The sequence below is a fragment of the Nanorana parkeri genome, unplaced genomic scaffold (genome assembly GCF_000935625.1).
Source record: "Nanorana parkeri isolate BGI_ZX_2015 unplaced genomic scaffold, ASM93562v1 scaffold749, whole genome shotgun sequence".
Classification (NCBI taxonomy): Eukaryota; Metazoa; Chordata; class Amphibia; order Anura; family Dicroglossidae; genus Nanorana; species Nanorana parkeri.
Genome location: NW_017307017.1, coordinates 541,153 through 564,220, shown reverse-complemented (window position 1 = coordinate 564,220; position 23,068 = coordinate 541,153). Strand labels below are relative to the sequence as shown.

Here is a 23,068-nt window from a genome sequence, read left to right as displayed (position 1 = left end):
CTGTTTCTCTCCTTGGCGGCCGGGAGCAGGAGACTCCCGGGGCGCCAGGGAGAGTTTGCTTTTTGGAGATCAGTGTCCCTGGTTAGCATTTAACCAGGGACGCTGATCTCTCTGAAAGTGGCCGCAGCCAGCCGTAAGGTCACGGCTGGCTCCGCCCAGCTGTCAGAAGCAGGCCTAGCGGCCGGCCAATGGCCGGCCTCTCGGCCAGCTTCGTCTTTCAGCACGGCTCAGCCGAGCCGATGCATATGCGTTCGGCTCGGTTGAGCCGCTCGGCCATGATCGGGAGCTGTACGGGCTATTGTGAATAGCCCGTACAGCACCCCTTCAGTTCTACTGAACCGAAGGGGTCCTGGGGCCGAAGCTAGCCGAAGGATCGGCCAAAGCTATGGCCAGATCCTTCGGCAGCTTCGTGAATAGACCCCTTAGGCTTATGAAAAGCTCCACATCACTATAAAGCCCCAAGCTTTGCCAGTAGTTCTGACCATTAGCAAGACCCCAGCACACTAGGGCAACCACCAGAGATATGAAGCTGGTCACTACAAATACATTTATCAGTAAGTGAGATATATACGGTATGTGTTATACAGGATATTTTTACATTCCACTGATGCAACAATAAGCATCCTACAGATACCAGAAAGTAACAAAGCACATCCTGCCCATACAAGAGACTGGCAATACACATCCTGCCAATACCAAACTGACAATACACATACAATGGATACCAGAGAATGACAATATGCATCCTGCAAATACCAAACTGACAATATACATACCTTGGATAGCAGAATTAGACCGTACACTTATTATTAGCTATAATAATATTGCCAGTCTCAGGTATTGGCAAGATGCAAGTGTCAGTCTCTGTTATGAACGGTATCAGGTTTATCTAAAAAACTAGTATATCACACAGCACTAGTTGGTGCTTAGGAGTATAGGAAACTTAATAGGAAAGTCCATACCAGGGACAGACAATAAAGATGTTAATCTTGCTAATACAAGAGACTGACAATAACGGGGCCAGGCAATACACATACCGTCGATACATACACATACCATTAATACCAGAAACTGAGCAATATGCATCCCGCGGGTACCAAAGTTTTACAATACATATAGCGTTGGTACTAGAGACTAACCAATATGCATGCTGCACATACCAGAGTAGACAATACACATACCGTTGGTACTAAAGACTGACCAATATGCATGCTGCATATACCAGAGTTTGACATTACACATACCGTTGGTCCTAGAGACTAACCAATATGCATGCTGCACATACCAGAATTTGACAATACACATACCGTTGGTACTAGAGACTAACCAATATGCATGTTGCACATACCAGAGTTTGACAATACACATACCGTTGGTACTAGAGACTGACCAATATGCATGCTGCACAAACCAGAGTTTGACATACACATATCGTTGGTACTAGAGACTGACCAATATGCATGTTGCACATACCAGAGTTGGACAATACACATACCGCCGGTACTGGAGACTGGCCAATATGCATCCTGTGGATACCAGAGTTTGATTAGATGCTGCCCAGGAGAACTCATATATTTATAGTACTTTTTTACACATTTTAGAAAAATTGTTTATAAGTAAGGCAAAATGGCCAAATACAAACAAAATTATCAGAAGATACGTACTGAATCAAACGTTTCAGCTTTTAAAGTTATTTTAAGTTATCTGCTGTTGGCAGCAAATCAGGCACAAAATATTACAACAAGGAATGCCTTGAAAGTTGTATAAATACTAAGCAAATGAGCAATGAGGGAAAAGAATAGCCATAAACATAAAGTATATGCACACAAAGTCATCTTTATCCCATTTGGTTGTTATTTTTAACAAGCAAACAGACACCAACGCTACAGCTACTTCTCCATCTATAGATCCTGACATAACTTAAAAAGAGTCCACAGGACCATAGCCACATAGCATTTCCTAAGCAGCATGTACTTGTTCTAAAGCTCAAAGGACATGAACACTATGTCAGAATATGATTGTGCCTGGCTGCAGAAGAGAGAAGGCAGCCGATTCCTAGATGCACCTGACTTCTATTTTTTGAAAAAACAGATAAACTGACTGCAGATAAAAGGCACCTAGACGCAAAGTGTGAATAAACCCATTAGAATTCATTAGATGCATATACTGTGTATGCGTTTACAAAAGCTTTTTTAAATGCATATAAAGCATCTAATCACACATAGTGTGAATGAAGCCGTATTCTTCCGACCTGTTGAAGTGTTTCTCCTTTCTTTTTTATCTGCCCAGATGGGACCTGTACTTGTATTAAACCAGAGGATGCCTCGTAACAACGAGAACTCTAATGGTTATATTGATCTTGTGTCTGTTGAGCTGAAACATATAGGCAGAGGAGTTGAACAGTGTCACAAATGTTACCACTCCAACCCATACTGCTATAAGACTGCTTGTGGAGTAATAGCTTTGAAACCAAATGACAACTACAAAATAAAAACAGCTATAGTAACATACATGTTCTGTTTTTTTGTGTTGTCTTATAGGTTTTTCACTTTGTGCTAACTCTTAAAAATTAGCAATCTGCTAACCTTTACAGTGTAGCCAAAGCGCTATTCAGAATTTCATTCAAAATCCAGAACAGGTCCTTTCATCTACTCTAACAAGCATCTGTGGAGTATTTTTAGTGCTCGCTCACATCATAACTTGCATTCAAAAAAGGCAGCTACATTGACATGCACCGATACGTGTTTAGATGCACGTTGACATCCACGCACATACATGCACATTTTTTTGTGTTATTTCCTGTGTCATCACTTCCTTTTTACCATTTGTGGGTTGATTCCTCTTTCAGTTGTGTTACGTTCATGTGCATTTGTGAAAAAATGCAGATATGCTGCATTTTTTGCTTCTACCTTCCTGCACAGTTGTGGTGTGAACAGGGCACATGGAAAACAAATGTTTTCTGTGTGTCGTTGCAGAGATTTGGGTTGATCAAGTACAAAACAAACCTAGGTTTTAAATAATAAAAAAATAGGATTTGTAAAATATGACATGAGATGTAGATGCAGGTATTCAGTGCAATATTACTCCCAAAATGCTGGGAAGTGGGCAGTCCTTACCTTCAGCCCCTTTGGCAATGGCTGGTTTATTAAAAAATATATATATATACGTACAGGGGAAAATCCGGCTAGTGCTCCTAACCCGCAAAGGCAGAAGGATGGTCACAATGGGTTTTGGGAATGTGTATTCCTGTCTGTGCCCCATTAGAGATAATATCCTACTTCCTGTCCTTGTGACACAAGTAAGGGGGAATTTCAGTGGGGATACAGACAGTAATAGAGACTTGGCTGGACTTCTATTTTAATCAAAATAAAATTAAATGTAATTAAAAATTGATTGGGACTGTAACATTTCAAGGATGTACTATTTAAAGTGACATTAAACCCTCAGATTTTTTAACATAAACCAATACTGTAATGTGTGCCTTACTGTAATCCATGGTTGTTTCCCTTCTCTTTGCTGCTCTTCCTTTTAAATCCTCATGTCTTCTCATGCTGGGGGAGAACTTCCCTTTGCAGCTGAGTGCCGCTTCCTGTAGTGCTGGCTCAGGTTGCAAACCTACACACAGACACCATGTATCCATTCCAGAGACAAGGCAGTCTGCTGCAAAACAGAAGTTCTGCCCAGCATGAGAACAGATACAGATTTAAAAGGAAGAGCAGCAAAGAGAAGGGAAACAACCATGGATTACAGTAAGCAGAGGTGTGGAAATCCTTATCGCCCGACGCCCGGGACATGCAGTTTCGGGAGCCGGGCGAGTAGTTTTAAAGTACATTCAGCCCGACTCCGGACAAGCAGAGCTGAATGTACATTGTGGAGCCGCCGCCGCTCGTTTAATACAAGTGGTCTGATCAGACCACTTGTATTAATTTGAGCAGCGGCGATCGTTTCTGCCCGCAACCCCGCCGTAGTTTTCGGGGCCGCCCGCTCTCCCAGGGGACCCCGAAAACTAAGGCACAACGGCTCAGCCATAGAGCAGACGAAAAACGTCTGCTCTACGGGCTCTCTGTGTGTTCTCTGAGATTGTGGCGCTGTTTTCACAGCGCCACCTGTCTCGGCTGTCAGGAACTACACAGAACAGCTGTTCTGTGTTGGAGGGCACATAAGGGATTTTAATCTCCTATGTAACAGGAAGAACATTAAGGGAAAAAAGTAAATAAATAAAAAGTTAAAAAAATAAAATATATAAAGATTTAAAAAATGAAAAAGTAAAAAATAAAAATGAAACCCTGCTGCCCCCGCCATCTGCATGCAAATAAATGCATGCGTAGGACATGCGTTCCATGGTGGTAGCCAGAATTCTCTTACACACACATAATGTGCATTAAAGGGTAAGTTCATTTTCCCAGGTAATATGGAAAAATAAAAATTACCCGATGAAATCTGGCCCTGTCTCTCCCAAACCGCCACCCCCCTGGCTATACTTCGGCGAACAATCTCTCCCCTCCGCCAGTATGGGTGTACTATCTGTCCCCCGTACTGCTGTCCAGCGCAGTCCTCCCCTATGCATTTTGAATTTCGCTTGCAAATTGCAAGCACTCATTGGTCAACGTGGTCAGATGACTGCGCTGACCAGTGAGAAGCTCTATTTAGCACAGTAAAATATGTTTTGATTAGGGGTGCACCGATACTAGTATCAGTGCCGATACCGAGTATTTGGGCAAGTACTCGTACTCACCCAAATGCTCCGATACCTTCCCCGATATTGGAACTTACGGCCAGATGAAAATTTCCTCTGACTGGCAGTGCCGTAGGGGAACATGGAGCCAGCTTCCCGTGCAATCAGGAAGCCGTGCGGCAAGTAATGACCCGCCTCCTGGTTTTCTGATTGGCCCGGGAAGCCGGCTCCTTGCTGATTGGCTGGAAAGCCGGCTTCCTGGCCAATCAGCATCGAGCCAGTTTCCCGGTCAATCAGGTCATTACTCGCCACCCGGCTTCCTGATTGACCGGGAAGCAGGTTTCCCGGCCAATCGCAATCAAGCAGGCCAAACAACATGGAGCCGGCTTCCGTGGCAATCAGGAACCTGGGCGGGATGTCATTACCTGCTGCCCGGTTTCCTGATTACCAGGGAAGCCTGCTCTATGTCAGCGGAAGCACCGGTATTAGTATTCAGTGTCGGCGAGATCCGAAAGCAAAAAATCGGTACTCGTACTCGATACCGAAAAACCGGTATTGGTGCATCCTTAGTTTTGATTAAAACTATTTTTTGTATTGGGACAAGTAGATTGTCGTGAAGGACAAGTATATTTGGCCCCCACTTTAGCCCTTGGACAAGTAGTTTTTTTTTTTAAATTTCCACACCCCTGAGTAAGGCACACATTACAGTATTGTTTTATGTTAAAAAATCTGGGGGTTTAATGTCACTTTAAGTGTTTCAGTAAAGCTTACATCAGAATCAAAGTGATAGCATGCTCATTTTAATAATTACACCATGTCTCCTTTTAAATCCTGTTTCACTAATATGTGAATGAGATGCAGGAGTGCTACCTGCAATGACACAAGATGAAGATCTTGTCTCAGATGGCACCTCAAATATTGAAACTGTGCTGCGTAATCGTATCTTAGTTTGTTGCTGCCAGATAGCAAAGGGCTCTAAAAATAAGGTTTCTTAGAGATACAGTTCTGAAAGAAGCATAGGGTAAGGATACAGTGTTTCCAATCACCTAGGATGGATTTCTGCCTTGGACTCAGTCTGGGCCCGGGACTTAACTTCCAGTTATCTCATCAGTGTTGTCCTGCCTGGGGCTCTTCTAATCTCTTGAGGATGCTGCTGATACAACACTTCTGGGGATCACATGGAGAAACAGAGCTTGCAGTGTACACCATGTAAAAGAAATGAATGACTTCATCTATGTTCTTTATGCTCCCTGTCAGAAGAAGACTTTGTTCATTTAAACATATCTAGCCTCAGAGGGTTACAGCTGTGTTAACCTGTTCAGATTTCTTAAGGATAACAAAACTTTTTTTTATAATGAACCCAAACTAGAACCATACCACCTTGTGTGCTGGCCGTGGACCAACCAGATATGAAACCATCACGATCCCCTCACAATAAAGCAATCGGTAGCACTAAATTATGTATCATTTATTAAATTCAGCAATTAAAAAACATACAAAACCCTAACCCCCGTGATTTAACATTGTCTTTTTTTACATTGCTGTATTTAATAAATGATAAATGTTGTACACAAGCAAATGCTACTGATTGCTTTTTTGAGAGGATTGTGGGGTTTTCAAAACCCTTTGATAATTTAACTATTTTATATTAAATGATACACCTTGAAAAGCATCCCAGCTTCTGTAGTGTATGAAGAATAGGTAAAAATACAAAAGGTATATTGTATTATGTACTGTAGTTTTTCTTTTCCTGGTTTATACAATACACAGTCCTTTTGCTTCTGGCTAAATCTTATGTACAGGAGAGCAGAAGACTCCTAGAACTTCTCTTGTGCGGATATAGGTTTATTTAATTCAAATCAATCCTATCTGGAGCACAGCACCTCTGGATTACTTTGCAAAGAAGGTCATATGTTTGCCAGCATGAATATAATTCAAGGTGTTATTGGTTTCCGAACCAAATGATATGCAACTGAGCTTACAATGAAGTATATACTCGAGTATAAGCCGTCCCGAATATAAGCCGAGGTACCTAATTTTAGCCAAAAAAACTGGGAAAAAGTATTGACCCGAATATAAGCCGAGGGTGGGAAATGAGGCAGCTACTGGTAGATAGATACCATTAAAATACATTAATATTTATTTAAAAGAAAAATAACCTAGCTCTGTAAGTGGAAAAGGGGGTACAGGGCTACATATCATGTACTACGGATCATTTAACCCATTCATATTAGCAGAGGATAATTGTAAATCTATTGTTCAGTGCACTCTATATGTAGTATATAGTACATGTACATATAGAGTGCCTGCAACAATACATTTACAATGATCCTCTGCTAACATGAATGGGTTAAATGATCCATAGTACAGGGCTACATACAGATCATTTAATACATTCATGTTAGTATAATTGTAAATGTATTGTCTGCACTGTATTAGCAGTATATACTCTATATAGAGTATATACTGCTAATACAGTGCAGACAATACATTTACAATTATACTAACATGAATGTATTAAATGATCTGTATGTAGCCCTGTACTATGGATCATTTAACCCATTCATGTTAGCAGAGGATCATTGTAAATGTATTGTTGCAGGCACTCTATATGTACATGTACTATATACTACATATAGAGTGCACTGAACAATAGATTTACAATTATCCTCTGCTAATATGAATGGGTTAAATGATCCGTAGTACATGATATGTAGCCCTGTACCCCCTTTTCCACTTACAGAGCTAGGTTATTTTTCTTTTAAATAAATATTAATGTATTTTAATGGTATCTATCTACCAGTAGCTGCCTCATTTCCCACCCTCGGCTTATATTCGGGTCAATACTTTTTCCCAGTTTTTTTGGCTAAAATTAGGTACCTCGGCTTATATTCGGGACGGCTTATACTCGAGTATATACGGTAGTAGGGAATAGAGCATAACCGTTCCCTGCTGGTGGTCACTGCCATGGAACAATCAATTAAATAAAAGCAGTGCTGTCTTAAAGTGACACTAAACTCAGGAGTTATACCTTAAAAATGCATTCAAGTAACTTAACTGTTATCAAAAATGTACATTATTTGTGCATCACTTTGCTGTAGATCCTCAAATCATTTCTGAATTGGTGCTGACCGTGTTGTTCCTTCTGGAGGGTGGTTACTTTTGTTCCCCATGGTTCGTGTGTTGTAAAGCAGTCACCGCTCCAAGCTCACTCCTGTGATAGACTACAGTCTCAATAAAAATCAGTAAACTAAATGTGACATTGTTAATAATTAAGGTACTTGAATGCATATTTAAGATTTAACTCCTGAGTTAATTATGACTTTAACATTGCTTTATATATATATATATATATATATATATGTGTGTGTGTATGTGTTAATTTGTGTCAATGTACTTACACTAAGATGATGATGCAGAATATAAATAAGACGATAAATCTTTAAAGTGACATTAAAGTCAAAGATATTTTTCCCTCCCCCCAATGTTAATTAAAGCACTTACCTTAAATGATGCCTCTTAATCCGATCTTCCTCTTCTTTCGTGCCGTTTTCATCTGTCCCTCCGCTGCGGCGGGTCTCCGATCCTGCGGTGACTCCTGTGCCCTTGCTGGCACTCCTGGTCCCACGGTGTCTGCGTGCGGGTGCACGCGTCCATAGACTTACCTTGTGTCTCTCCTCGTCTCCCGGCCGAAAATGTGAACTCCGCATGCGCCCGCCCCAAGATGCTTTGCGGCCGACCAAGAATTTTCACATTTTCAGACGGGAGCGCGCAGGGAAAACACAGGTAAGTTTAAACAGCTTTTAAAGCGGGGGTTTTTTTTTAATACACTTTTTGCATATAACTACTGCTTGCTAGCAGTAGATATATGCAAAAACACCGGAGGGTTTAATAACCCTTTAAGGTCTTGTACCAGCAGGTAATAAAAACTGTAGTAGAAGTTTGACACAATGAAGCTTCAAGGTCCCACTGGTGGTTAGTCACATGATCTCTATCATGGACCAGATCAGACAGATTTGGTAATTGGTTTAGACTACCTGAATCTACTTACAATTGAGGACAATGAAGTATTAAAACAAGGCTTGATTTTGGCAAAGTTGTCTTGCAAAAATCATTTCATTTTCTATGCAATCTATTGACAAAACGATCTAACAACATCAGAACATTTTTTTTCTATTTTTTTGTTTCAGGTGCAAGCATGGCTAAGTAATTTGCTTTTGTATAGGCTACCATAAAAAATGTAAAACAAATGAAAACAAAAAAGGTTAAATATTAATAATAAATATAATAGAAATAAAAAATCTGCAGACAAAAATAGCTGAATGAAAAAAGTTAATTAGGGATGATTAGGGTTAACTAAATGTTAATAATGGAATAATAGGAATATGTATTAATTATATATTTATACTTTTCAGGTTGCTTTAACTGTTGACAAATGCCGATCAAATGTACCCCTATATGATCTACATATACAGTTGGCACCCTTCCTGATTTTTCCTTGTTTTGCACGTTTGTCACACTTTAATGTTTCAGATCATCAAACAAATTTAAATATTAGTCAAAGATAACACAAGAAAACACAACATGCAGTTTTTAAAGGAAGGTTTTTATTAATAAGGGTAAACAAAATCCAAACCCACATGGCCCTGTGCGAAAAAGTGTTTGCCCCCTAAACCTAATAACTGGTTGGGCCATCCTTAGCAGCAAGAACTGCAATCAAGTTTTTGCGATAACTTGCAATGAGTCTGTTACAGCGCTGTGCAGGAATTTTGGTCCACTCATCTTTGCAGAATTGTTGTAATTCAGCCACATTGGAAGGTTTTCAAGCCGCCTTTTTAAGGTCATGCAACAGCATCTCAATCCCATTCAGAGGTGGACTTGCTGGTGTGTTTTGGATCATTGTCCTGCTGCAGAACCCAAGTTCGCTTCAGCTTGAGGTCACGAACAGATGGCAGCACATTATCCTTCAGGATTTTGTGGTAGACAGCAGAATTAATGGTTCCATTTATCAAAGCAAGTCTTCCAGGTCCTGAAGCAGCAAAACAGCCCCAGACCATCACACTACCACCACCATATTTTACTGTTGGTATGATGTTCTTTTTCTGAAATGCGGTGTTACTCTTACACCAGATGTAATGGGACACACACCTTCCAAAAAGTTAAATTTTTGTCTCGTCAGTCCACAGAGTATTTTCCCAAAGTCTTGGGGATCATCAAGATCATCATCGACGAGCTTTTATGTTCTTTTTGCTCAGCAGCGGTTTTAGTCTAGGAACTCTGCCATGCAGGTCATTTTTGCTCAGTCTCTTTCTTATGGTGGAGTCATGAACACTGACCTGAACTGAGGCAAGTGAGGCCTGCAGTTCTTTGGATGTTGTTGTGGGGTCCTTTGTGACCTCTTGGATGAGTTGTTGCTGCGCTCTTCGTGCAAAGCAATGAAAAATCAGGAAGGGGGCCAACACTTTTTCACACAACTGTAAATTAAATAGTAAATACAATGTAACAGTTACATTGTATTTACTCAATAACATTTGAAGACTATCTGCAGGTGTCATTTTAAACAAGAAAACAGGAGTGACTGCATTGCAATGCAGATCAGGGAATCAGAGTCCTGCTGCAGGGAATTTACAGCTTTGAACCTGAAAGTGCTCAAAGCTGAACACTTCTGGGTTTGTTAAGCTTAGAGGAAATCGCTGTGCCCATGCTTTACATCCTGATGCCCCATATAATGATCCCAGGCTTAAAGACCAGAGAATCAAGAGGGAGATTTTTGTGTAGGGCTCTTTTTCCTGGTGGCCGCCTAAAGGCCTCAGGTGATGCTGGGGTGCTGGGACCCCTCCCACTGTCATATAGACCTAGACCTTACATATATCTGTGAATTATTACTCAGTCAATGCTTTTACTTGGCAAGTAGTTGAATTGCGGGCCCAAAAATTGCTCTTGTACTCCGTCCCCCACTGCAGGGATGGAGGCCCAGCACTAGGAGCCAATGAAACTTGAATGAAGCTGCAGTGTGTATGTGCTGACACGAAAAGAGAACAGAAAGGATCAATTAATCAATATCCAATTAGCAGACTGGGGATGTGTTTCTGACTAGTGTTATGTAAATCAGTCCCTCTCTGTGCAGTACAGTTTACATCCCCCTAGTTAGCAGTACCTTAGGGTTACTGTTTTTGTTAATTTTTTTATGATTCAAGGTACATTTTCTGACTCTTTTATAAGATCTGAAATAAATACTGTGTTGTCTATGTACATTCTTTCCTTAATATTCCTATTTCTTAAAAGACAACAATCAGCTTTTCCTTTCTGACACCCTGGTAAAAAAATCCAGTAGGGAATAGTGTTTGTACTAAACTGACTCTTTCTTTGTCTGCCCCTAACAGGAGAGCTGCGCTCGGGTTCTTCTCTTCCGTGGAGCAAGTAAAGAGATTCGGAACTTCAACAACCAAACAGCGTTCCAGGTAAGAGCGGGTATTCGGTGTGCTTTATGCAAACTTTAGCTGTGCTGGAAAACTGCTGTTCAGCATCAGCGATTTATTGTTGTGTCTTCTTATATGTGCCATAGATAATGGAGAAGTCACATATATACATACTGTGTGTATATTACTTATAATGCTTATATGCTGTACAGTCCTTTTATGTGTCTCTACATAGGAGGTACCATTATATTTTGACTATAAGAATGTCATGAAACAATATAAATTCTATAAAATCTATAAGCGTATATACTATACGTGGATGATATTGTGTTGTTGTGCAGACAATAATAGTAGTCTAATAAGTGAGTGGGTGAGAATGTAACACTCCAGGTTGTGACAAGGACACCCATGCTGTTCCTGTGATGAGGAGATAATCTTTGCCTATCTAGATTATCCGGCATTAATCTGGATTACTGTCAGTCTGGTGTCAAGCTCCTCCCTTACTATCACCATCTGCTGGAACACAACATTGTATTTGACATACATTGTTTATTTATATATCATTGCTGCAGTAATTATGAAGGGACATGATTTTGTACATTGTTTAGATTCCAACTATATGATATAGAGGGCATGTGATCTGTTCAGAGAAATGTATTAGAAATACCAAGATAATGACACTAGAATACACTGAAGTACTAGCCACTGTATCATATGCAGTGTCAATGTATTGAAGATTTGATTAAACTCTTAATTTTGTTTTATTAATCTGACCTTCAGAATGATTTCCACTGATTACTGGCCCAAACTGTTTACTCTGTGGCTGCCCATTTGACCAGGCAAAGCAAATTATGTCTATTTGCAATATGATACATGAACATGCTAGCCATTTTGAACATCATTCCTGTAATGCCATTTGTATTTGAGGGTAAATCAGGAAATGGTAACTTAACAACATCCTCTTTCTGAATTATTAATACATGTTTTAGTTGTGTTAATGCGAGTGATAATGCAGTCATAGGTGGAAACCTGCACGTCCTATTAACCACTGGTTTCTTTCAGCCTCTAGGGATATAAGTGGCAAAAGCTTCTCCTAAGAATCCAAATTATACTATACCCAGATCTGACTCCATAATACAAGTGATTTCATAACATAAGCATCTTTTGTGGTGAGTACAGGGCCATGTAGGGTTTCCCTGTGGACAGTGATAAGCACTTCCAGTTGTTGGTAGCACTTGTCATTGCACACAGAGATGTTTAAACCTTCTTCATATTCTTTCTACCCGTGGATGCTTTTTTGTATTCACCCATTGACTAAACTAGGGGAAGAGTTAGGGTAATATACAATGGTGTAGAGGTGTTTTGGAGATGGACTGTCATTCTCAGTGTGTGTCACGTACCTGATTGGAGACCATATGTGAGAGGAGGCTTCCCTTGCACCTTGTGTCCTTTGGACTCTGGGGATGGGAACAGAGACCAGAAGGGCAGCAAGTGGCAGGAGTGCCAGTGGTGTTGAACACCGTGCAAGCCGTAGTCCAGGTAAACAAGCCAAGGTCAGTTCCAAATGAGCAATCGAAGTACAGAAGGATCAGGCAAAAGCGTAGTCCAATAAGTAGTTCCGAGGTCGAGGGCAGGCAGGAAACAGGAGTCGTCAAGGAAATCTGGGTCACAAGGAGTCAAGCAAAAGATAACAAGAGCATAGGAACAGGAGATAGCTGACAATAAACCAGCAACATGGTGGTGCTGAGGCCAAGCTTATATAGGGGAAGTAATCACTGTAGTGAGTCATTTCCTGTGGACCAGTGCGGAGCATTTCCGGGTCAGAGGTCAAGCTTCAGTGAGTCATTTCCATGTGTACCACCGTGGAGCATTTCCTGGGTCAGAGGTCAAGCTGCAGTGAGTCATTTCCTTGTACCACTGCGGAGCATTTCCCGGTCGGAGGCCGATAGTGCCCGCGCATGCGCAGAACAGCGCGGCCCCGACTATTACGAGAACACGCTCCTGAAGTGAATAGCCAAATGTTGTTCGGCTCACTTCACTTCGGGTGGGATATTCACTCGGCTGCCTTCGGCAGCTTTGTGAATAACCCTCTTAATATTAATGCTATCTGATGCTTTTAGATCCATCTGTGCTTTTTAATTGATGAAAGGTATAAGTACAATTGTCGAGAGTCTGCTGAGAGGGAGAAGGAAAGACAAAAGACACAGAAATGGTTGGGGGCAGGCAGGCTTAAAGTGTTTTCATTAGAAAACAAACATTACTTTATGTACATATAAATTAATGATATAAAATGTATGGCATATGCTTCTATCATCATAAGTCTATTGTAGCTGGCATTACAGCTTAACATCTTTTGCAGACTGTGCAGCTTAAATTGTATTAAACATAGTTTAATAAATGGCCGTAATTTAACTGTGCTTCTGCTATTGTTAGGAGGAAGGTAGATTCCAAGTTTTCAGACTTCCAGAAGACTGCCTGCAATGTTTTATACTAAATATTTCATGATTGAAGTCAGATTTTTTTTTCCTGATGATTTGTAATTTACATCATCAGGTTTCATTCTGTACTTTGAACCCTTTCACAAAGGGGCATGCATTTTAAAGCAAACCTGGCCCTATTGAGAAGGCAACAGCAAATTTGTGACATTACACTTTGACTTGACTGAAATTACTTTGTCCTCTGCTTGTGTTTTGGGGGTTATTTATTATAACAAAATGTTTGCAGAACTGAAAAAAACACTTTGTTGTATATGTGAAATGTTAATATGGTGTGCTATGTTCTGTTCAGCTTTAACTAGCTATATGAAGCATGCACGCTCCTCAGCACCCAATTTGAGAGGGTCCCCCCAAAAAAGGGGCTTCTATCACTAAGCATTGATGTCCAATGCTGAGAGACACTCCCAGTGGCCAAAAAGGGTTGCTGGATGGTGGTAATTTGTATGTATTCTACCTGCCTCTGAAGTGATGATGTCCACGCCCCATTGTGGGTAAGCCAAGGTAATTTCCTTGGTTTGAAAGGAAACACAGTTGCATACAGCTATAGGACCTGGCGAATGTTCTAACTCTTCCCCACTTTGATTAAAATTAATAAGAAAAAAATGTTTTGGCTATAGTTGGGTTTAGTTGGGGAACAGATATTCTCCTTCTAGACATCTCCTCCTCCTGCTGTAAAACAATTGACAATGGCTGGAGAACAGTGTAAGTATGCAGATAATTCTGGGAAGGTGACACATCATGGTCCCTGTTGATGTTATGTGCGTCATTGTGCTGCAATGGCATTAATTGTGAAAGACGCACCTAAGTTGCGGCGCACTGCAATGCAAGGTAATTAACTACTGTATGATGCGTTGCTCTACATTGACAACAAAAGTTTAAATGAATTCACTGTAAAAATGTAAATTGACCCTTAAAATAAAACTTCTTATTTACATTTTACCATCATAATTAAAAGCAGCTGAAGCTGCGGGAAGCCATTAATATTGTAATGCTGGCAAATCTTATCAATAAACCTCTTAATATATTAACATTCTCGGTCATACAGCGGCCATACCTGTAGCGCTTATTGGGAATTGGGGGTTTTCAGTCATAAGACTTAGGCCGGGTTCACACTGGGGCAATCATGCTTGAAACTGCGTAGATGGCTGCACGGTCACCAAATAGCACATCGCTGCTGATCCAATGGCACCCCAATTGCGCCGGGCAGATTGCGCGGTTTCCCGCCTGTATTCCACCCATGCAATCGCGAACTATCGCGGTTGTAAAAAACCACGCATCATGAAAAAAGGTACATGTACCTTTTTTCAGCGATTGTGGCGTGGATGCAAGCCCATTGAAATCAATGGGGCCGCGCAGCAACCACTGTGTCCGACTGCACACGATCGCGCGGTCCCGGGGCGCGTGTTTCGGGATCGCCTAAGCCTGCACCAGCCCATAAAAAACAAGTGGTGTTGGGAGACTTTAAAATTACATTTTAAGAATACAAAATAGTACTATTTTTCTTCAAAGCTATCCGCATGTATGTATAAAAAACGTCGGAAATAATATGGTTTCCTTGGCATGGTGGGCACATAACAGTAACTCATAGCGTGCAATGAGAAACCATATGTAGTCTGGCTCTGCTTAAAGGATAACTAAACCCAAAAACAAAAGTTGAATATATTGCAGGTTTCTTTGATGTGGTGGCTGCATTAGTTTTCATTTTTCAGGCTAAGAAGATTTTCAGCAAGTACAGTAAATACCTGTTGATCCTACCAGAAATGCCATGTCCTGGAACCTGACCTGGAAGCATTATACAGCATTATCTGCCTTCTGAAAACTATCAATATCCGCACACCCATGTAATGGAGATGAGCAGAGAGTTGGACATACTTGAAGCCCATTTGCGTGACAACCTTGGATCCTTCCATAGACACAGTACAGTGAGTGTTAGCACACAATGGCAGGAAGTGTGTTATTCACAGGATTACCAGGCACAAAAAACAAGGGGAAAAAGGCTAAAAAAGAAAGCAAATGCAGCCACCACATCTAAGGAAAGCTGCAATATATAAAATGGTTGTTTCTCGCCTTATATACACTTTAATTCTTGTTTGATTGTTTCCAGCACTTAGGAACTAAAGGCCATTGTCTTTTCCTTACACTGTTTGGTGCTTGCCTGCCTGAGCTATTGTGTTTAATTTGAAACATGAAGTGACTAGCTGGTTTTATGTTCTGCAATCTTCTATCATCAGTGTCTAAATCATAATAGTTATTCTCACAATGTATTTAACATAATGAAAGATTAGTAGGGTTAGCCCAGCTTATGTGATCTTACAAAAGTATCATTTTAGTAGGGGATCAGGTGACCTCTAGAGGTAGAACATGCACATTGCATTGAATGTAGGGATCACTAAAGAGTAAGCCTAGATATTTTACAAAATATGCACACTCATATAAATATTGTTTATTGTTATATTTTGCATACACACGCATAATCTGTTGTTCAATAGCTTTCGTATAGCTTTACATGTGTAAATAGGTGCAACTGAGTGTATTTAGACAGTTATGTTATATAAGGGCTAGTAACTGTCAGTTTTATGAAAGTTGTTATGCACACAACAGGAAGAGATTCCTTTTGGATTAAAGGGACTATTTAACTGACCTAAAAGGAGTATGTGGCCTTGTAAGTTGAAATTCAAAACCTGCACCCAGATAAGTGACTCAGTAGTAAATCCAGTGGATAAGCATGATAGCCCAGGTATTAGCAGCTTTTAGAGGAATTGTGATATAGTGATATACCTGTAAAGAATGATATGAAACATGAACATGTATATGTATGTATAAATTATGCATGTAAAATGGATTGTAAATATACAAATCACCAATAATCTTAGAAGTAGAGACATGTTATTTGGAGATATTCATGAGTATCACTATAAGTGAATTGTTTTTTATCAAACTGTATGATTTTTAGAAAAACAAGAATCAAAATAAATATTTATTAACTATATATATATCTGAGTCCTTTCTAAGCACACTCCATCACAATAGCAATATTGTAAATGGTTTTGGAATTCAATAATTGGGAGGTGTGGACTCAGGTCGCCTTGGGTGAGATCGGGGAAGTGCTATTACTGTATTGACAAAGCAATGATGATGTTACATTGTTCAGACATTGGGTTGTAGTTCAGACTCGAGTCTTTGAGTTGTGACACAAGGAAGTGCATATTGATAGGGCTGAGTGAAATTGTGTCACTGTATTGAGGAAGTACATCCTATGGGCATCCTAAAAAAGTAACTTTGCAACTTTCCAGATTGATATGGTTATTAGGAGTGGGATAGAACTTTTGGGAATTTAATATAGAGATACATATTTAGTTTTTGTTTTTGACCATAGATAATCTTTAAAAGCAGTTGACATGGATAGTACTTATATCTCTATCTTATCAGGTTTGTGTTGAATTAAAATTGGATGAGACACGTTGACAGAGATATTTTACATCCTGAATTACAGGAAGGCTCGTTTCCTTCTGCATAGAAGCCATGTTCTTACACATCATTAGAGATGGCATTGTATGCAGCTCCCAGAAGTGTTTCCTGTGGAGATATTCTAAGCTCACGCTTGTCTACAGTATTTGGTTGAAAAAGCAAAAACAGAGTAATTTACAAATGAAGTTCAAAGGATATCTGGTTTTAAAGCATATTTTCTATTTTAATATATCCAGGTATGCCAGATAAACTTCTTACCTCTACCTATTTTTTCCTGTGCGTTGAGAGCTCTCAGATCCCTCTGTCCAAAAGGGGTATCTGGATCACAAAGCTACCTAAGCAGAATTATGAATCTGTTGGCAGATAAACAGTGGACATACAGTATATGAACTTAAAGCACACACAATTAAGAAATAGTCAGGAGCATGTTATTTTTTCGTGTATAGCTGCTTCCCTGGAGTTCAGTTTTAACATTTCTACCATATGATGTGGAAGTTTACCAGCAGGTTTAAATGTAATTTCACTGTTGTAACACAGTGCTTTTCTAATAGGGATGCACCGATATTGATACTAGTACCGGTGCCGATACCGAGTATTTGGGCGAGTACTTGTACTCACCCAAATGCTCCCGTTGTCTATCCCGATACCAGAACTTCAGGTACCAGGAAGCCGGGCGGCGAGTCATTACACACTGCCCAGCTTCCTAATTGGCCGGGAAGCTTGTTCCATGCTCCCTCGTCACCAGGGAGCATGGAGCTGGCTTCCCAGTCAATCAGGAGGCCCAGCAGCGTGTAATGACTCGCCGCCCAGCTTCCTGATTGGTTAGCCAGCACCCCGTTTTTCATCTCTCTATTATCTGGATTCCCTTTCTAAATACTTTAGCCATAACAACTATCTGTTCTGTTCTTGTTACAGGTTGCAATTATTGCAGGAAATTTTGAACTTGCTGAAATCATCAAAACCCACAAAGAATCTGATATTGGTAAGTGACAAAACACAACACCACAATGAATATAGCTACACCAGAGATAGGATTTGACTGCATGTGCATGGGGCTGTACAATCTGGTGCTTTCCTTTCTGCCAAAATAAATTTGTACTGAGTTCAGATCATCACATAAGCCCTGTAGAGAAACAGTGTTCAGATAGTTGTAGTTGGTTACATTCACACGGTCTTCTGTAATATTGAAAACCCTTTGCTGAATATCCAAGCAGCTTCTTCAGTTCTACCAAAGAACCGGAGAAGCTGCTTGAATAAGCAGCAAAACATCTTTACCATTACAGAACGAGGGCAGTTGAATGTGATTAACTTCTGATAGCTAGTACTTATAGAGAATGCATGAGCATAAATTAAAGAAATTGTAGTTCAGATTTTTCACATTTAGATTCCACACTATAATTCTTGAATTGTTTCCTTTTATTTGTCTACTCCAGTGCCTTTTCGGGAGACTCCAACTTACACAAAGCGTAGACGTGTTGTGAGCTGTGTGGGTCTCTCATCCCCACGTTTTCTGCAGCGGTCTGCCAGTGATAACAACCTCAATTCAGATGGAGCACATTACTCTCCAGTGCCCTCGCTTCGCGGTCTACCCCCCCAGTTGCTCTCCCAGGGCCCTGAAGTCTCCGGTGGTGCAGCAGTGGGGGATAGTAGCCTTGCGAGCACTGCCAGCTCCCGCAGCACCCACAGCCGCTCTCCATCATTACATCGCGCAAGAGAAGAGAGGGATGTTGACAGCCACACACTACGAAGAGGACGAGGAAAGAGCAGGTGAGGGGCAATGTACTTTAACAACATCAACAGCCTAGTTTAAACTGTGCCACAGAAATATTAATTCATCCACCTATTAAGATACTTTGTGGTGTCATAGGTCAGGGCATAGAGCAGTTTTAGAGACTGAAATGCAAAGGCAAGTCTGAGCAGAAATACCATCCAAAGTAAACATGTCACAAACCTAAGCAATTCAGACATCATATGATGAAAATGCTAAGCAGAGATTATTTTTAGTGAAAAACAGAATGTTAGTAGATCCAGAGATATAGGCAGCTGAAGTATATATTTATCCTGTAAATGTTGAGCTTAGTTCCATACTTCCCACTTCCTAATCCTTAATATTGATTAGTGGGATTGTCCATCACTAGGGCAAGCAATAGAGAGTATTTAGAGGCATAAGGGGCGAAGACCAATCTCCACTTCTACAGGTTTGCAAATAACTTTCAGCTACCCATAGCTCTAAATATACTGATTATTTTGACTTTGACTGTTGTCACTGAAGATAATCTCTGCTTATGATTTTTTAATCATATTCATAGTCTGAATTGCCCAGATTTGTGATTTAAAATGTCTTTATAGAAAGTATTTGTCCTGATTCCCTTCCAGCATGGCTTTTTTTCCTGTGAATTTCTTTGCCTTTCTTACTGACCTTGATTATATATATTTATTCACAGTGCACCTGTAATGAAAAGCTGCAACATACCATTTGAAACCATTATGTGCCAGAAATGTATCCAAATGTAATTCTGGTGTAGGAGGTAGTGTAGGAAGCAAACAGATAGGTGATTGAGATTGTAGGCAAGTGAAAACGTTAGTAGAGTTGGGTGTAATGAGGTTTTACTGGCTAGAAATGAGACATGTACTGCATGTGCTTCTTAGGTCTCATGCCGTCAAAAATACATGTGTCAAAACACATGCGTCGAGATGTCAAATTAGGTGTCAAAATACATGTGCCCATATGAGTTTGGGGCTAGGTTTTAAACGCATCTGGAATCATGTAATGTTTTTTGTTTTTCTATGGATGAATTCACACAATATGTTCAGCAGCTTCTGGGTGCATTTAGTCTAGCTGTGTTTGCTTAAACAGGAAATTTGTGCATCCAAGAACGTGTAGCCTGATTTTCTGCAGTTAAAGGCAAGTAAATGCGTGTAAATGCATGCAAACACAAGTACATGTAGATGTAGGAGAAATGGATGTGGTATAAGTTTGGGTATACTTCTCACATTAATATCTCCTGTGATAAATGCAGGAGGCCCGAGTGCATGAGGCCTTATTGTCCTAGAATGAACAGGGTAACTGGCTGAGGTAAAAAGCTTGCAGTTTTCTTTATTTTAGGCTTCATTTACACAAGGTGTGTGAAGGACTGGTTTTTGATGTGCCTGGAGTTGTGAAAGAAGTGTGCGGGCTGCTCATGTAAGTCTATGGAGGCGCAGGAGTTTTATGCCCTCACCCGCTGCTTCTCACATCTCTGAATTTTGACATTGACACACGGATGATGTATGGCCTCGGATGCAAAGATTTTGACTCTAGGTCCATACACCGTCTGTGTGCGACTGTCAAAACTCAGAGCTGTGAGAAGCGGTGTGTAATGGCACACAGCTCCTGCGTCTCCATAAAGTTACATGAGCTGCCCGCACGATTCTTCTTGCAGCTCTGAGTGCATCAAAAACTGACCTTTCACGCTGTACAGAGCAATGCCCCGTGTAAATGAGGCCGTAGGGATCTATTTACAGACATCTGGCACCATTCCTATAAATGCCTGAATGCTTCTGTTTTTCGAGCTTCTGAGTACATTGTGCAAGTGTCCACCAGAGGTAATTGTCCGCACATATCTGCACATTCACCCTCCAAAGAAAACATCATCTTTAAATGACACTTTACACATTACAGCAAGGGCAGAAGAGTTCAGATGGTTTGGACACAATGCCAAACAACCGAGTCTGTGCCCTTAGTGAAATAAAACATTTTTTATTCTGGTCTTTGGAAAACACCTTGCTTGCAGTGTTAAGACTCTATATGTGATCCTTGAAATGAATAGCTATATTATAATAATGCTTGACTGGACAGTTAATTTAGAAATAAAAGAAAAAGAGTATTACTCTGTTTTTTTTTTATTTCTCAGTAAATTCTCACTGCTTACAGAAGCAAAAGCAATGGCAGACAGGACAGGAGACACAATGCTTCTCCAGGCATCTGTGCCACATATTTGTAGCTGTTCAATATAAAAAAAAATGTGTTCATGCTTTGCCTTTCATTGCTGAATACTACATAATTATGAGAGAACTATCCTATTCACTCTAAATGTATAGGAGAGGTGCTAGTGTCCCTGTCTGGTCCCTACAAGGTCGGCATTTCCTGTGTATATTGGAGTTTAGGAGCTGCCATTTTACATTAGAATCACAGTGAAAGGTTATGTCATGGTTTTATGTTTCCCTCACTGTCTCTAAAGACTTATGAGGCTGCAGACAAATTGAGGTTTGTGTATAAGTTATTATCAGAATATTATATAAATACATAGTAGGTAAGGTTGGAAAAAGACACAGGTCCATCCAGACCAGTTTAGGTGTGTGTGTCAGATTAAGTTATCTAGTCTAAGAGTATACATATCCCTGTATGTTGTGCTCATCGAGGAAGACTTCTAGAAGTTTTTTTGTATGTTTAGTCAATGCTTCCAGCTGTTACAACTACCTGGGGAAGTGACTTCCAAAGCACCTAAGATTAATCAAGTTGTTAATGCCCTTACAGTCACCATTGATTTACTTGTAGATAGCAATCATGTCCCCCCAAGCACCTCCTCTCTCAGGTAAATAAGATTGCTGAATAATCCCTCGTAGCTGGGGCCCTCTAGCCCCCTAACTAACTTTGTTTCCCTAAACCCTTTCTAATTCTAGGACATCCCTTCTGCTAAAACTGAACCACATACTCAATATGTGGCTGAACCAATATTTTGTAAAGGGGTTAAGAGAATCAATTTGTCCCTCGCATAAATACCCTTTTTATTGCATGAGTGATATTAGAAAGAGTTCTTAATATGAAAAGGAGTAGGATGGTATGGAGGGAGGGGGGGAGACCCTTTTCCACTAGATTCTAACACAGGTAATGTTTATATACATTTCACTTGCTTTACATGTTTGAGCGGGAATTTATATCATATATATTTTTTTAATACAAGATCAATTTTAAATTCATAACAGGAGCTCAAAAAGATTTATTGGTAGGAAAGCAGGAAATTGCACGCTGATGAGGTCCGATTGCATCCATCTTTATTAAACTTGTTCATAGCACACTGCAGCCCTGCCTAGGACCAGCTCTCTCTAACAATTCATCCAGTACAGGCTTAATGAAAGAGTTCTCTGTGATCAAGCCCATATTGGGTAAAACATTAGAGCTGTTTCTAGGCAGGGCCGCACTGTGCTATGTAGGGGTTTAATTTGGATGCGATCTGATGCCATCAGTGTGTGAATTCCTGTTTTTCTACTGAGTTCATAGATCATGTTTGGGCTCTCTTTGGTCGGCATCCAGAGTAGGGTGGATTTTCACACAGGCTTGAAGCGGGACATCTCCCATGTCTATTAAGAACATTTCTATTTTAAAATATCAAACGACAAACAAAATCTGAACTGCTTTTGCCCCCACAATGCAGCTTCCCAAATGCCTGCATGTCAGCTTAGTATTCCTTCTCATTGTCCTGAGTGTTCCTCACTGTGACAGGACAGTATTGAATGTTTGGAGGTGAGGACAGGTTCTTGACTCCAGAAATTCAGTGTAATATGTGCAAATTAGTGCAGCCTGAGATTAGGAGAATGGGGGCCACTGAGAAGGAAATCTGGCCTGAGATACTGTATTTTGTGTCATGGTTTAGGTGAGTTTAAGAACTTTAGGGAGTCAGTGTAATAATACAGTATATAGTTGTTCCCCCTGCCGCCTTCTTTTCTACTGACCTGAACCAAATTTGAGTTGTTTGTCCATATTTATAGGATGACAGTGAGCTATTACATGGAAAAAATATATATTTAGTCCTTCAAGACAATGTAAACAGTGTGTTAAAGGTCCTATTTTCACTTACATGTGGAGTTTATGGGGATGGCCCCCTCATTCTACTACATAGAGGAGTTTCTCGTAAGAAACAACACTAGCATTAAAGTGAAAAAAGCCTTGTAAAGCACAGCATATTTATTTTATTATCATTATTCCTATTATTTACAGAATGCACATAGTAAGGTATGGTAATAAGTGCACT

At 40.3% G+C, this 23,068-nt stretch overlaps 1 protein-coding gene across 3 annotated transcripts in view; it reads left to right on the top strand.

Annotated features, from left to right (window-relative positions):
* SHANK3 (SH3 and multiple ankyrin repeat domains 3) overlaps positions 1-23,068 on the top strand; it is a 281,977-nt gene that overhangs the window by 148,999 nt on the left and 109,910 nt on the right. For all 3 annotated transcript variants that reach the window (XM_018564419.1, XM_018564418.1, XM_018564420.1), the window contains 3 exons: positions 11,059-11,136; positions 17,973-18,039; positions 18,491-18,824. In XM_018564419.1, coding sequence (XP_018419921.1) covers positions 11,059-11,136; positions 17,973-18,039; positions 18,491-18,824 — 479 coding nt within the window. The remainder of the gene's footprint in view (positions 1-11,058; positions 11,137-17,972; positions 18,040-18,490; positions 18,825-23,068) is intronic.